Source organism: Schistocerca serialis, chromosome 2, assembly GCF_023864345.2.
Source record: "Schistocerca serialis cubense isolate TAMUIC-IGC-003099 chromosome 2, iqSchSeri2.2, whole genome shotgun sequence".
Lineage (NCBI taxonomy): Eukaryota > Metazoa > Arthropoda > Insecta > Orthoptera > Acrididae > Schistocerca > Schistocerca serialis.
Genome location: NC_064639.1, coordinates 96,744,624 through 96,761,783, shown reverse-complemented (window position 1 = coordinate 96,761,783; position 17,160 = coordinate 96,744,624). Strand labels below are relative to the sequence as shown.

General features: G+C 37.9%; 1 protein-coding gene across 1 annotated transcript in view; it reads right to left on the bottom strand.

The window, feature by feature from the left end:
- The window catches only part of LOC126456777 (E3 ubiquitin-protein ligase UBR5), a 342,260-nt gene that overhangs the window by 216,294 nt on the left and 108,806 nt on the right, over positions 1-17,160 (bottom strand). The window contains exons 19-20 of the mRNA XM_050092547.1: positions 10,344-10,587; positions 9,972-10,210 (exon numbers count right to left, since the gene is read on the bottom strand). Coding sequence (XP_049948504.1) covers positions 9,972-10,210; positions 10,344-10,587 — 483 coding nt within the window. The remainder of the gene's footprint in view (positions 1-9,971; positions 10,211-10,343; positions 10,588-17,160) is intronic.

The following is a 17,160-nucleotide window of genomic DNA, read 5'->3' as shown; positions in this document are numbered from 1 at the left end:
GCGTGAAGTACTCTTCATAACAGTATGACAAATTGCCACACAAACAGAGTTCTGTACTTATAAAAAAATAGGAGATCTCACTTTTGGGATTACCCTTGTTTATAAATATATAGCATTTAACATCTTAAACAATTTCATTATTTATTACAAAAGAATATATTCATAATTAAATTAATAAATTAAGCATATTTTCTGGAAACATAATACAATCATGAAATTACTTCAACTCTTTACTATGGGGTATCGTACTTTTCGCTTTAGATGAACCTTATTCCCTACGGTCGATTACGTTAGTCGGACACGGCACATTAAGCGGACTGAGAGTCATCAACAGATGTCCAAGTGTGCCCCATGGAAGTGTGTTGGGAGTCTTATTGTTCATTTTTTATACTGACGACATGGGAATTCCAGCTTTTCAGAGCTGATGCATTAGTCTATAATGAAGCACTGCCTGAAAAAAGCTGCACACATTTTGAGTCAGACCGTGATATTTCAAATAGATGCAAAAAATTGTCAATTTGCTTTAAATGCACAGATATGTGAAATTTTGCACTTCACCTGGGGGTGGGGGTGTTTGCAATGATGACCCATGACAATAACATCACCGATTCATGATCAAAAACAATCAACTAATGTAAATAATAGGAGTAACAAAGGGAATGATGAAGTAGGTGCAGTTGTAGGTAAGGCAGGTGGCAGACATCAGTTCATCAGTGCACTGGCAGGATACTGAGAAACCCAACCAGTCTACAAGAGAGATTACTTACAAATCACTGGCACATCACATATTCCAATATCACTTGTGTGTGTGACCCATATATCAAATAAAACTAACAGGGGACATTTAATTTACTGACAGACACTGTAGAAAGACGCAACTATCACATGAAAGCCTGTTTATAAAATCTCAAGAACCAAAATTAAGAGAAGAAGCTAGATACAATCTCCATGTTCTTATGTATTGATCCCAACAGATGTTAAGGCAAAATTAGGCAAATTCATCATCCAAAAATGACATTCAAACAATCATTCTTCCTGTTCTCCATACACAATTGGAACAAGTAGAATCCCTGGCATGTGGTACCACGCTAAGTACTCTCTACTAAACACACACACACACACACACACACACACACACACACACACACACCACCACCACCACCAACAACAACAACAACAACCACCACCACCCTAGATATTAATTTTCTTTTGGGAAACTGTGTTAACCCTTTGACTGCTGTTGACGAGTTTACTCGTCATGCTGCGTGCCGCTCCCTGGGTGCTAATGACGAGTATAGTAGCGGTCGCCAGTTTTCCCCTTAGCGCTGTTGACGAGTTAAGTCACACCCGCTTGCCGGCCCCCGAGCGCTGACAAAGAGTATAGGTGCACCGCTACCTGAGTGCTGATGACGAGATAACTCGGACAGCAGACTTCCCGTCCTATGTCTCAGTAGCCTTTAGCAGTTCTGGCTGCTAGCTTGTCTGTTGTGAGCCTAGGCTTCGCACTACAGCTTTCTGCTCATCGGAATTTACATCAGTGTTCTTCGCGTCCTGTATTTTACAAGGAAAATGGCGAGACGTCGTGGTTCCACTGAGGAAGAAATCATGGAGATTCTTACGAGGAGCAACAGTGAGGGTGAACTACTTGATTTTGACGAAAGTGATAGCTCTTCCACGGAGTCCGAAACCTCTATTCATAAACCATCCACGTCAGCAGGGGTGTCAAAGCAGTCTCATGTTTCAACAAGAGATGTTAGTTGTTCTGAATCTAAAGAATCTGAAAGTGATAGTGAAACTCCTACGAAGAAACCACGTCTTAGTGATACATTTGACTGGAAAGAAAATGACTTTCAGCCAGTTAGTCACGCATTTGATGATACGCTGTCGGGACGTGTGTTAAATAGGGAATGACTCGAGTATTCTGTCAGTTTTCATGTTATTCTCTACACAAGAACTGATGAAATATATAGCTGACGAAACGAATCGGTTTTATTTATTCACCAAGGAGAATACTCCTGAATCAGTGCATTCTCAAATCTCAAAATGGAAAGATACTGGATATGAAGAAATGTATTGTTTCATAGCTGTTTGTCTTCTGATGCCCCGCGTGAAAAAACTGAAAATTAGCGAATACTGGACCAGAGATGGTCTTCTAAATATGCCAATTTTTAGTGAACTCATGTCAAGAGACCGCTTTTTGTTGCTTATGAGAATGTTACATTTCAGTGACAACTCTGCCAATACTGGAGGAGACAGATTATTCAAAATTAGGAACATTGTCAATAAAGTTTGTACAGCTTTCCGTTGTGCATTTAATCCACATCAGAAACTCTGCATTGATGAAAGTTTGTTATTATTCGAAGGACGCTTATCTTTCAGACAATTCATTCCATCAAAACAGAGTAGATTCGGTATAAAAACATTTGTGTTATATGATTGTAAGACTGGCTATGTCTTGGATTTCATTGTTTATACAGGGGCATCAACAGAAACTGAGTTCCACAATTTGGGGAAAAGTGGTGACATAGTGGCTACACTTATGAAGCCCTATTTAGAACGTGGACATACCCTCTACGTTGGTAACTGGTACTCAACCCCAGACTTGTTTGCCTGGCTCCACAGTCATGGGACGAACGCACGTGGTACTATCCGTAAGAACAGATGCAACATGCCGAAACTTCAGAAGAAACTGGAACGTGGAGATATACAATTTATGTGTACTGATACAATGCTTGCTATAAAGTGGTGTGACAAAAGGGAAGTGTGGATGTTGACCACATGTAACGCGACAAAAATGGTTGACACAGGAAGGATTGACAGGAATACTGGAGAAAAAATTAAGAAACCACAAAGCATTGCAGATTATAACTTGAATATGGGAGCAATTGACCGTTCTGATATGCTACTTAGCTCTGTCGGATGTATACGGAAAACAATGAAGTCGCATAAAAAGTTCCTTTTTTTTTTTTCACAATCTAGATCTGTGTGTTTTAAATGCTCATGTCCTACACAGATCACTAACAGGTCGTAAAATGACGATAGCAGAGTTTCATCTGTCACTGGTAAGGGAACTTACAGAAACATATGCGTTAGAGTGCAGAAAAGCTGGCAGAGGAAGGTGTTCTGATGATAATCCTCTAAGATTTGTGGGAAGGCATTTTCCGGACATTATAACAAGTGAGCAATCCAAGAAAAGTGCGCTAACACGTAGATGCATTGTTTGCTGGAAACAAAAAGTGCGTCGAGAAAGTAGGTACGAATGTAAAACTTGCAAGGTACCATTGTGTGTCGTACCCTGTTTTGAAAAATACCACACAAAACAGAATTACTAATTGTGGCATAGAACAAATACAATAATGCTATTAGAAAAAAACTTTGACAACAACAAAAAATTATAAAAAGGAAAAAACAAAATTAAAATGTTTTTAACTTCGCCAGTGCCGGTCCAAAGCCCGGATCAAAAAGAAGGATGGGAAACATATTCACAATGTGTAAAAGTAACGCCTAAATTTACAGTTCATGACTGAATTTTCCCTATAACTGAATTTAATGTGCTAAAAAGAAGACAGAGATTTCACAGCTTTCAAATGTTGGAAAATCTGTTGAATACTTATGTGCAACAATCACAAGTATTGTACAAATTTTGTCAAAGAAACAAAATTACGCATAATTGGATAACTACAAAGCTCAACAAATATTCAGGCAATTCAGTGATACAAACAGTAGGCCATGTGAAATTTCTTGTCACACCAGAACACGAATTTAATGACGTGAAGTAAAATTGTTCTTACCGTTGCTCACAGTAAATTCCAATGTTGTAGTGCGGTATGAAAGATGATCTGTATGTCGCTTTCTCCTATGAACGATGTAATATGATGTTCTGAACAACAAAAATAATGTACAGTAATCTATGGCTTATTTTATTCGTTCTTGAGTTAGTACGGTGAGGAACGCATAGGTAAATGTAGACATTACAAACGGGTATCCAAGAAAGAACAATAAACTATTGATGTAAAGCTAACGAATCACGTCGCTTTCGGCATAATCTACAAAAATAGTGCAAGAAAACTACAAGCAAGATATCATTCTTGGTGACGGAAAATAGTTTTACCAGACAGTTTGATTCTGTAGTAATTCACCTGCAGGGGAACTACATAGTGAGAGCATTTATGAGTATTCTGTATCCGCCGCGAGAGGACAATATTTCGCGTGGAGTCGCAGTCACTGCAGAAATATTCAGCACAGGGCAGGTGGGGCAGCGAGGGGTACTCTGCCCCAGCTCGAGGGTCAGGCACATTAGCACAGATATACAGATGACAGTGCAGGCCGCAGTGCCTCAGCGTGCCAAGCGGATCGTGCGCCTCCAGCAGTCAAAGGGTTAAGGACAAAAATAGCATCCTTTTGGGAAGTCTACAGCTGTCTGTCATCATACCCACAGTTCTCAATCTGTACTTCGTAGCAGACTTCATATTATTGTCCTTTGTATGCTCATGGTGTGCTAACATGGAGCTGAGTTCTCTTATTTTCATTGTATCAAAACTAATACTGCAGTAAAGCAACAGTAACTGGGACAGACCTACTGCACATTTTATTTAAAGTATACATTGTTCTCCAGACAGGCACAAGTAAAACAGTTTCTTCTTTACTTTAAGTAGCAATCTATCTTTTCCTACTTTGTTGACATTCCTATCTGGAGTTTCCATTCTTTGATTTTGCATATACTGTTGTTCAGAAAACTTTTATGTTTTGAGTTGGAATTAACTAGTGCATACCGGCTCTTACCACAGTCTCGGGCCCAACATCAATGGTTTCACAGAATCAGAAGTAAAAACAAGACAAAAATGAAAATATCAATAAGTAAGTATTTTTCAGAACAAGTTTCTACATATGGTGTTAACCAGAGTATAATACAACCCACAATATAACAGTACCCCTCCCTCCCATTTTTTGAAGCAGCACTTAGAGAAAATTTTATTTTTATCATATTTTGACTGGTTAAAATTACAAACTGAATGAGAGATATAAGGTATTTGCCTAAAAAAGTTAACATTATACATAAACTTATGCAATTTATTGATTGTCCACATTTTGAAAATAAAAAATAAATAAAAAAGAAGTTTTCCTCAATTATTTCCTTCATTTCCTTCTTTGCTTAGTATTTAGACTATGAGAGGTGAGGAAAGAAGCAGTGAATTTCTATATACAAGCAGCAACGAAATTTATTATCATGGTTGTCACAAATGTTTGACTGTTTGTTGCAAATATGTAATGATTTCCAAGCTGACAATTAGTATGAGACCTCATAATGAAATTTATAACCTTGGTTGTCACAAATATTTCATTGTTTTGTCTGAATATGTTGTGATACAGAGGCTGTAGTTATGATGAGACCTGAGACAGCTATTTTTTCTGAATACACAGCAGATTATGCATCTATACTGACACGAGAATGTGGTTAATATTTTCCTTGGTCTCTTGCTTTCAAACACATCATCTGCCTGCTGCTGTCTCATTGATGAATGTAATAAATTTCCCACACACAGAAAAGCTTCTGCACACAAATCACCATAATTTAGAAAACATCACATGTACAAAATTCAGCTTGCCCTTTTCTCACAATATTCCACAAACCATGGAGGGAGGACAATAGGCGGACCTCATATTCTTAGATTTCCGAAAAGCAATTACGACATAAAAAACACGGATTAGATTCTGAGATAGGTGAGTGGCTTAAAGACTTTGTAAGTAATAAAACTCAGTAAGTTTTCCTTTATGGAGATTGTTCCTCGGAGACAAGGGTATCGTCAGGAGTGCCCCAGGGAAGTGTGATGGGACGACTCTTCTTCTCTATATACATGAATGATCTGACAGACAAGATGAGCAGCAATTTATGGCTGTTTGCTGATGACACTGTGGTGTACAGGAAGATATTGCTGCTGAGTGACTGTAACATGATACAAGATGACCCTGACAGAATTTCTAGTTGGTGTGATAAATGTCAGCTTGCTCTAAGTAAGTGGATGAGTAGAAAAAACAATCCTGTAACATTCGAGTATAGCACTAGTAGGGTGTTGTCTGACGCTGTCACATCGATAAAATATCCAGGAAGAACGTTGCAAAGTGATATAAAATTGACTGAGTGTGTCAGGTCATTAGAGGAGAAGGCGAATACTTAATGTTTATCTTATTGGGAGAATTTTCAGAGTGTATAGCTCATCTATAAAGGAGATGGCATACAGAATGCTACTGTGACCCATTCTTGAGAACTCCTCAAGTGTTTGGGATCCTCACCAGGTCGGATTAGAGAAAGATATTGAAGCAATTCAGATGCATGCTGCTAGATTTGTTACTGAAAGGTTCGAACGGCACAGAAGTACAGTGTGTGTTTATAAATCAGATACACAAAAGTAACTTTTAATATGAAAAAAGTAAATAACTTACAGAAGTGTTTCAGCACGCAAGTACTTTGTGTCTATAAATTAGTTATACAAAACTAACCTTTAACTGTGAAAAAGGTAAATAACTTACAAAAATGTTTGATACAGCACTGAATGCAGTGTACCTCCAAGTGATGTGGAGGAACAAACACTCTGTCTTTTAATGTAACACCATACGTAGATGTCTGTTGGGGATAAATCAGGTGACAATGGTGGCCAAAGTATTGTTCCACCATGTCCTATCCAAGTACACACATTCCTACGGGGTTCTGTGACAACTTCCCGATAATAATGTGTTGGTGTGTCATCTTGATATGCCAATTACACTGATTCAGCAAAAAAGAAAGGACCATAAATCTTCTTGCAGCGTACAGCACAAAAGATATTTACCTTATGCGACTCCCATATGTGCTGGATTATGTGACGTGGTTTCTGCTCACCCCCATATATGGATATTATGACAATTCACTTTACCGCAGATAGGGAAGGTGGCTTTGTCAGTGAACGATTTTATTATGAAAATGGTCTTCAGTCTGCATTTTATTAATCATGTCTATACCCGGGCCGCTGAAACATTGCACTTGATGTTTGCGTATGAAGTTGGCAGCGTAACAGAGTAACAAGTGAAGAACGATAGGCGCTAGGCGTTCAGCGTGGGGAGCCAGCCAATCACAGCGCAGTGAGCACTGCTGTTACTCGCGTGCTGTGACGTCAAAGTTCCCGTGTTGCCGGCTTTGTTTAGTGAATGTGTATACAACGTGAATTGTATGTTGTTTACTGCATGTTTTCGTTGTACTGTGTGCTATATCGTTGTGACTTTTGTTACGTTGTGAGTTTACGTACTTGGAAAATGCCACCGAAAAGACTTCGTTCACGTAGTGACAATCCTTTGCGTCGAGGGGTGCCGCTAAACAGCCAGGCACTGGAGTTGCTACGCAGAAGTCGTGAGTTTTATGAGCAGGAGAAAAACTACGTAAGCATTCATGGACAGCCATCAATTCCCGCCGATAAAGTGGTGGAACATACGTCGAAAACTCTTGGAATTAGTGCAAGAACCGTAGTAAGTAAGGGAGTATTACTACAAAACTTGGAAGATACTGAAGTGAGCCGTAATGATTCCGAGCTGTCTGGATCAAATAATACATTTTTAACAACCCCGGGAAAGAAGAAAAAGCAGCCTAGTCCTATCACAGGTTTAGATTCTTTCCAGACTGATGCAATTCGTAGGCATGTTTATGCTTACTACAGCAGAAAAGAGTATCCGACTGTAGCTAAGTTATTAGTCTCTTTAAAAGAAAGTGAACTCTTCAGGGGTGGTAAAACATCACTAAAAATTGTGCTAAAAATATGGGTTTCCGTTACAAAACGCTAGATGGACGCAAAGTACTGTTAGAGAGGGCACACATTGGTACCGCTCGTAGTATTTTCTTGCACAAAATTGTGGGCAGAGACATTCATTCCATAATTTGGCTGTTGCGTGAAGCTCTTGTGACTGTGGATGCAGCCTCATGGAGAAAAAAAAGTAGAGCATGTCGAGAAGCTTATACGAGCAGCACAGACAACAGAAGGCATTATCAGTGGCCATGAACAATTAACGATTTGTCTTGCTGATGATGACGATGAAGACGGTTTTGGCGATGAATCGGACAACAGTGACGATGGCGAGCTGGATGGAATTGCCATTATCGCTGTAAATTGGTGAGTGAAAAATTACTAATATTGGTTATTTATTGCAATCTCGGTTATTATTTATTTTATAAACTACATACATTATTGATTTTAATGTACCAGTTGTCAGATGCTTGTTTTTTGTATTTCTTTGTTCCGTTATCGAAAGGGTGTGCATTGTTATACTTTTACATGCATTATTATACGGTTGTTTACTTCCTGTCATTGTACTACAACTAAAAACGAGTTTTTATATACACTGCAATTGTTCAATCGCTTACATTTACGAGACGGGACGGAAAACTGCATCGTCTGCTGTGTGTATAGAGGCTGCTGTTGCAACATCGCTATTACAGTATAGCCAACTTAACTAGACAAAAAGCGAACTGTCAAGTGCAATGTTTCGCCGGCGCGGGTATACACAAAACTCAACTCATTTCTCTTAGTCTCTTTCCCTTAAAGCTTGAACCATTTCCAATTTGTAAGTATCCATAATGACTTCCAACTGTGCCACTAGGCATATTGAATTTTAAGCTGGCATATCTCACTGATTTACTCGGACTCTGAATGTAAGCATAACGAACTTGTTCAATTGTTCCACCAAGAGATTGCTGACTGGCCCTCACCCAGCATCCTACGTGCTTTACAGCCAGTTTAGATGAAATGATTGTACCAATTACCACTTTTGTTTGAGGTGATGGCTTGCGATATTTAGTCCTGAACTGCCCCTGAACTATGGTAGCACCTTTGGATTCATGAAACCATAAATAACACAGTGCATGCTCTGCATCATTCTAAAACTCCATGATGACTATTGGAATATCTCATTCGTGCATGCCATCTAGCGGAACTGTTGGGAACTAACAGTGTTTGGCGGGAGCAAAACTAAGATATAATGCATTCAGTAAAACTTTAAGATGCATTCAGTATTGTATCAAACATTTCTGTACGTTACATACCCTTTTCACAATTAAAGGTTACTTTTTTACAACTAGTTGTTGTTGTTTAATCTGCGAATGTAAGATGCCCTTGTATTTTTCGAATGACGAATTTTGGAAATAGCCTAAACTTATTATAGATTAATGAAAATATTCAATTTTTAAAAAGTAAAATTTAACTGGATAGATAAAAAAAATTATGGAAGAACTAAATATGGATGGGAAAAGACCTAGAGGGCGCCCAAGAACACTGTGGAAAATGGGAGTGAGAATATCTGTAGAAAGGAGAGGTGTGACCTGGCAGCAAGTGGAGGAAGAAAAGTGGTGGGAGGACCGAGCCAAATGGAGGAGACTCATCAGCACCCAGACCCGGCAGTAGCTGGAGCGGGATTCGGATATAGATAGATAAAAAACTTAATCATGTGATGGCAGGAGAACACACATATAAAAGGTATTACAGTTTGCAAGCTTTCAGAGCTAGTGGCTCCTTCTTCTGGCAAAAGTCTAAAGGGGAAGGAAGAGGGGTGAAGGAGAATGTCTGCTGAGGTTTAGAAAAAGGGGTAACCTGAACTCCAGGACAGGGGAAACTTACCAGACAGTACCTGGTGTTCTGGGTGGCTTTTCTGAACTCTACCTTTTTCCTAAACTTCACCAGTCCTTTTCCTTCTACCTTTTCCTACAACTCTTCTGCCAAAAGATAGAGTGACTGGCTCTGAAAGCTTGCAAACTGTAATAATTGTTATGTGTGTGCTTGCTGCACGAGTAGATTTTTTTTCCTATCCAATACATTATAACCTTACAATAGGATAAATACGGCAATTTTCTGATGAGTAAATATTTCGGTGTCTAGTTTGTGTAGTTCAACACTCAAACTCTTCAATAAAACTAAATAGTGTACAGGTAAATATAATTAAGAATCAATTTATACCTGCTGTTTGGCTGAGTCACCAGATCAGTGTCAGTTACAAGGCGGCACAGCAGCTCAAAGCGTGCCGACTGTTGTCCCATAATGAGTGCCTTGCACTTGCACTTCTCCCAGCAATCACAATACGCAGTTGGGGAAGTGCGTTTCAACTTACAATCATGACCCTTGTGACAAACTCTGGCACACTCAGTGCAGCAACACAAGGATCCAGTTAGACCACAAGTTCTGCATTCAAATATGTCCTGCAAAAACAAAATAAATGTTAATAGCGAAGTAATCAGAGAGAAAAAGAGAGAGAGAGAGAGAGAGAGAGAGAGAGAGAGAGAGAGAGAGAGAGCACAAACAATACCTCACAATATTCTTTTTTTTACTAACTTGGTTTATGTGGACATCGCCAGTCCAGGTGAAGCTACATGTATCATTACAGCAAATGACGTGCAGTGGTGAATCATCAGGAGCTGATCCAGGTGGGTAAACCATTGAGGCAATTTGTGCTTTCACTTGTGCTTCACCTTCTTCCTTGGCTGCTACTCGCTGAATAGTGTCTAGAAGTGTCAGAGCTGCTGTGTATGCTCGCACTGACACAGCCAACATGAAAGGTGTCTGCCCTTGTGCATCTCTGTAACATATTTATTTAAAATTTTAGACACTAGCCATCTTGAATGGATGTTTGACAATTATATGTTATTGAAACAATTGCCAATATAAAACAATTATTAAACACGATGCCACTGGAAGAATTTTACAGACAACACAATTTCTTCATTGGTAACACGCTCACCAAACGTAGAGCCATAAAATTTATTGGTTAATAACTGCATTTTAAAACTGAAGAAATTACAGGAAATTAAGGAGATTGGACCTGGATAACAATCAGTGGCTGATGAAAGTTTAAAAGGGAGCATTAGACAATGACTGACTGAAAAAAAGAAATACTGTGTGTTGGAAGACAAGTGTACAACTTTAGGAGGCGACTTGTGATGGAAGAAGAGTAATTAGTCTAGAAGACAAGACCCCGTAGATATCATTGGATAACACACAAGATATCTATATTACTACATGGCTAGCCTGGGGTATGATACTAGTCGCAGGTTACCTATCGAATGGCTTCCAGAGGCAACAAAATTTTGATTTTCAATATTTCATACAGTTATTGACAGAAATTGAAAATGCTGTCATAAACTACTCATTATGAGCTATAATCTTGTTAAAGGTTGAACACGGTAAGTCAATATCCCTGAGGCAGCATAATTGATGTTACAACTATTATTTAAACTATATTCATCCACTATTTAAGAATGAGAGCATGTATCGACTTCCAACAACCTTTACACATAATTTCAAAACTTAAAAAAAAAAATTTCTCTCCTACACACCCAAAAAAATGATGAAAGGAAAGAAGTTTATTATGTACTACATTTTCGCTGTTCGTGCAGTAATACTATGGCATACAGCATTATAACTTTTTTAACTTAGTACTTCCTCACTGTTAAGTCTACTTGCAACACATTTTGCAGACAGTATCCACATATATCACTGAATGCAACAGAAAAATTATATCACTGACACATAGTTCCAGAGATATCAAACAATGGAAAATCCAGGGTGGAATGTAAGATTATTACAAAAGGATAGTTGCTACTCACCACATAGAGATGCTGAGTCTCAGATACAACAAGACTGTCACAAAATAAGCTTAAAGTCAACAAAGCCTTTGTCAAAAATAGATATCACACACACACACACACACACACACACACACTCACTCACTCACTCACTCACAGTCTCTGGCAGCTGAAGCCAGACAAAGGCTTTCTTGGTCGAAAGCTTATTTTGTGACAGTCTTTTTATTGTGCCTATCTACAAGTCAGCATCTCCACTATATGGTGAGTAGCAACTATCCACAGTTCTGGATATATGTTGTTTTGTACACAAGAGAACATTTTTTAAAGAATTGGGAATGTGGTTTTACTGGTTGCATCTAACAGATGAAATAATAAAATATTAAAATGCACTAAATGAAGCATGCAAATAGGAATAGAGTGTCTAAAACAAAAGACTGACAGGAAGATCAAAATAGCTAACCAGGTATAACTAGATCACAAATACCAGGCTGCAGAAGCATGTATTGACTGTCTATATGAAAATTGGAGAAATCTTTGAAGGAACAAGAAGTAACCATATGAAAATCAAGAGCTGCAGATGGCAAGTCAGTGCTTAGGAAAGAAGGGAACACTGATAGGAATATATAGAGGGTCTATATAAGGTGAGTGAACCACAGGACAATATTATAGAAAGAGAGGAGGAACTAATTACAGATCAGCTAGGCTATATGATACTGTAAGAAGCATTTGACACAGCACTGAAAGATCGCAGTCAGAACAAGGCACCTGGAATGGATGACTTTCCCTAAGAAATATTGAGATCATTTGGAGAACACACCATGATAAACCAATGCCAGATGGTAGACAAGACAAATGCAACAATTGAAATACAGAGAGTTAGAAAGTTAAAGAATGTAACGATTCCAACTACAAAGAAGACAGAGGTGTGAATATTACCAAGCCATCAGTTTAATAAAGCATGGTTACCAAACACTAACATGAATTATATAGAGAATAATGGTAAGTGACATAGACATCAAGCTCATAGATTATTATTTTGGGTGCCAGAGAAATGTAGTCACATGTGAAGTAATAGTGATCATATGGCACACCTTAGAAGACAGACGGAAGAAAGCCAAACCTACATTTACCAAATTTGTAGATTTACATTAAGTTTTAGGTAATTTGAATGGAATACACTCTTTAGAATTCTGATGGTAGAAGGGATAAAACACAGAAGACAAAAGGTTATGTAGAACTTGCACAGAAATCAGACTGTAGTAATAAGATCGAAAGGACATGAAAAGGAGGTAATGGTTGAGAAGAAAGTGAGACAGGATTGTAGGCTATCCTCAATCTTATCTAGTCTGTAGACTGAGGAACTAGTACAGGAAACCAAGGAGAAATTTTGGAAGAAATTTAAAATGACATTGTTATTATCTCAAGTTGTCAAATGACTTGGAATATCAGACAAACAGAAGGGAATGAGTACAGAAAGGAGGTTATAAAATGAATGTTAGCAAAAGTAACATAATGATAATGGAATGTAGCTGAACAATATCAGGCATTGTTGAGGCAATTGTGTAAGAAAACGAGACAAAGTAGCACACAAGCTATGCTGTTTAGGCATCAAAGTAAATGGTAACTGTTGAAGTAGAGAGCATTTAAAAGGCATATTACTAATAGCAAGGAAAATGCTTCTGAAAGGAAAAAAAGAAAACACTGCTAACTTTAGATGTAATTTTTGGTACTAACAAGTCTTTTCCAATGATTTTTGTCTGGCATGTAGTCTTGTACAAAAGAGAAAGGTGGACAATAAGCACACCAGTTCAGAAAAGAAGAGAATAAAAGCTTTTATATATTGTGGTGCTACAGATGAATGGTGATGATTATAACTAATGGAGAGGTATTAACTGAATTAGAGAGAGAGAGAGAGAGAGAGAGAGAGAGAGAGAGAGAGAGAGAGAAAATTTATGGCACAACTTGCCAAAATGAAATGATCATTTGCTAGGACAACCCTGAGGTATCAAGGAATTGTTGATTTGGTCACGGAAAGTACGGGAGGTAAAAATCTTTTAGGGAGATCGAGGCTCAGCTACATTAAGCAACGTTGAAAATGCTGAGATAAGGAGGCTTGCACAGGATAGGCACGTGTTGTGAGCTGCACCGAACCAGTCTTTGGACTGCAAACCGCCATAACAATATGGAAAGATACATTAAATGTGTGTGTCACTGTTACCATACTTCTGACAATACTAAATTTTGATGCTTCAGTGTGGTTTGCTTGATAATGGCCTCTCCGTAACTCTGAATTTGTAACAAGGAAAGCAGAAATATTCTGATTTGTTAACCAAAATTAAGTTTCATTTCCTGAACATATTTACTTTAGTACAATAATTTCATTGCGTTAACCTCATATTGCCCCCTTCAATGGCAGGATAAAAATTTATCTTTACAATCCAAAAGGCTACAGGATTCCTTGCAAGTTTTTCATGTCATACAATTAGACTTTATTACAAACACCTATTTCATCCCAGTGCATCAACAAAACTTTATTCTTATGCTGGTCAGAATATTTTGTTTTAATTGTTTTAAGAATCTTGCTATATAAGGCCTATGGAGATAAAATTTCTGTAGTTGACAGGCACAATGTAGCCTTACAGGTGTGTGTGTGTGTGTGTGTGTATGTGTGTGTGTGTGGGTGGGTGGGTGGCCGGGCGCGCGTACGCACGCGCGCATGCATGCCCGTACGCATGAGTGTTGGAAAGGGGCGGGGGGGGGGGGGAGTGGGTCTGTTTTAGTCAGCTCAGGAGGAAGAGACAACGTTCTTTCAAAAGCTTGGGAACATTTACAGCCTGGTTTACCTAGGTATTGATTGCTCAATCCCCTAACTATGTCATGAGTGGCTACCTTTACAACTTCCATTACTTATATTCCAACATATTTCTTTCACAAAGTGAGTTAGAAAAACAACACTTATTTCTCAAAATACTAGATTTGAAACTGGACACACTCAAATATAAATTCAATACTTTGACCCCTGTCATCTCATGTAACAGGTACTGCAGAGGACAGCTTTTTGTGGAAATTGAGTATGCTGCTTGGCAATTACTACATAGATAGTGTGGCAGTATTTGTCACTGCAGAATTATTTATATAAACACCACAAAGTTAAAAAAAAAATTGAGGAGGAAAATCACTGACAGTTATGGTCATGAAATATTTTCACAGAATAAAAAAGTGTAATGGGGGATGCAAAACACAGAAACCGAGCACGAGTATCAAATTTTATACCTGAATGGCTTCTTCCTGACTGATACCTTAATTAAATTAAATAAGCCATGATGAGAAATGTGCTGTCCTTGACAGCTTTCCTTGTCCGTATGAATTATTCTCATTTTAATAAATTCCTATAGTTCTTACTACTTAAATTTATTTTCTTTATCAAAATTGGCAACTCACAACCTTTGAATTACTTTCTTCTGCATTTACGTATCGTAAAGACATACATGATTACACCTAGATACAGACATCTGTAAATATGTGATGGTGTTACAGGTACACAAAAGTAGTAAACTACTATTGGTATCACTGAAATCCAAATCTTCAGGGAAACAAGCTTTTGGGGTAATTTAAATGAATTTACATATATATGTTGCAGAAAATAGTTCTGACACATCATTTTTAAGTGCATATATGATTGAATGGGTTCTGATGGCTTGTCTACTGGAAAATCCTACAGCACTATCAGTTGGTGTGCCATGCCAAGGTTACAATTCTGAATGCGGCCAACAACTTTAAATCAGTTTTGGATATCTATGTGCACAGTCATCGAGTTGCAGAATACAAAGCTTTAGAGACTAGACCTTGATGAAACACAGTGACTGTCTTGCACTTTTTTTTATTACATATTTCAGTCCCAGGTCACTCAAATGGTTTCATTACATATTCTGACTTATCCCCGGATCATCATCAAATCATACTTGAAGCAGTATAGATGACACCAACATGCATAGACAAACCACGAGTAGCTACTTACTGTCCTGTCACTGTTAACATGACAATGCTACTTTTCAGGTTCTTTTTTACCAATTTCAATGTATATTCACTGCTCGCCCAAAAAAAAAACATTCATGTTCAAATACAGATACATATTTATATTTTTTTATACATAAAAAATAAAAACCTCTGCTTTTATGTGAAAGTTAACAGCAATATCATTAATTTTCAAGTGCACATTATACTGTGTCACACTCACAACCGTGCAATAGGAAATGAATCTCTAGCCCAAGAATCCACAGACAACAACAAACACTAATGTGGTCAGTGAGCACACTACAGAGAGCTATCATTGAGGAATCACATTACACCAATTCAATGCTCCCCTTCACTTTATGCTACAGGATTCTAAAACTAACTGTTTACAAAGCAAAGTGGTTTTAAACTAAATGACTCAGAACATTTCTTTTTGTCAAGAGTATCTGAGATTTCCGCATAAGTCGAAGTCTCTGAGTGGTAGTAAACAACTCAAACAAGAGTGTTATACACCTCACAAAAGTTTCAGAACTAAGAATATTGTATCTTGTCTGAAACGAAGACAGTTAGTGCAGATAACAGGATGTTTTCATACAGTTGGAAAAGTAAAACAACAAAATCATTTATGATTAATGTGCAGTGCTGGGCTTCCTGATATTTGGTTTGTGGGGTGCTCAACTGCGCGGTTATTAGCACCGGGACAAAGTCCCAATTTTTACACAGTCCTCTTTTTTTTTTTTTCCTCTCTTTCCACAATTCAATCTAGTGACTGTCACAAATGATAATGGTGATGATGATTAGCTTTCTGCTATGAATGTTCTGATTATGATGACAATGGCAGGCACACTTAAAAACAACCCTTGAGGGACTACATTATCTTCCTCAGAACAGTTCACATAGGATATAGGTCAATTTGAGAAAAAGAAACACCAGAGGAAGGCAATAAACATGTAAGAACACAAGGCACATACATGTAGGTGTCTGTAAAATCACCACTCTTTCAACTATCTGAATTTAATATCTCCACAAATCATCACAGGTTTCTTTGCAAGAGTATCGAGAAACAAAAAATAAATAGGGATCAGAAATGGTCTATTTACAAAAGCCTGTTGTATAGCCACAACACAAAAGTGTTTCCTATTAACAGCAATCTGTTAAAACATTTACAAAGCATGACTTTTGAACTTACACAAAAATCATGTAATACACTATAATGTACATTATTAACAATGAGTGTTCTATAGTCTTTAACGTACAACACAGATTTTATTGTCGACACAGAAAAAGCAGCCACTAGAAACATTGATCGTGGTGTCACTAAAGTCAAGGATGTCCCTTTTGTATCAGCGCTGAAGATACACTGAACCTACAATATCTTTGGTTCAGTTTGTAGAGTTTTATAGTGTGTCAAGAATTGAATTCTGACCTCACTAGGAAAGTATACAAAGCAGAGGCACACGTAGAGCAGGTATATGACACATTTCTAAAAGATATATCATTCTGTTAACTCACAAGATAAATCGCCATTCATTTTTACAATTTTCAATATTGTC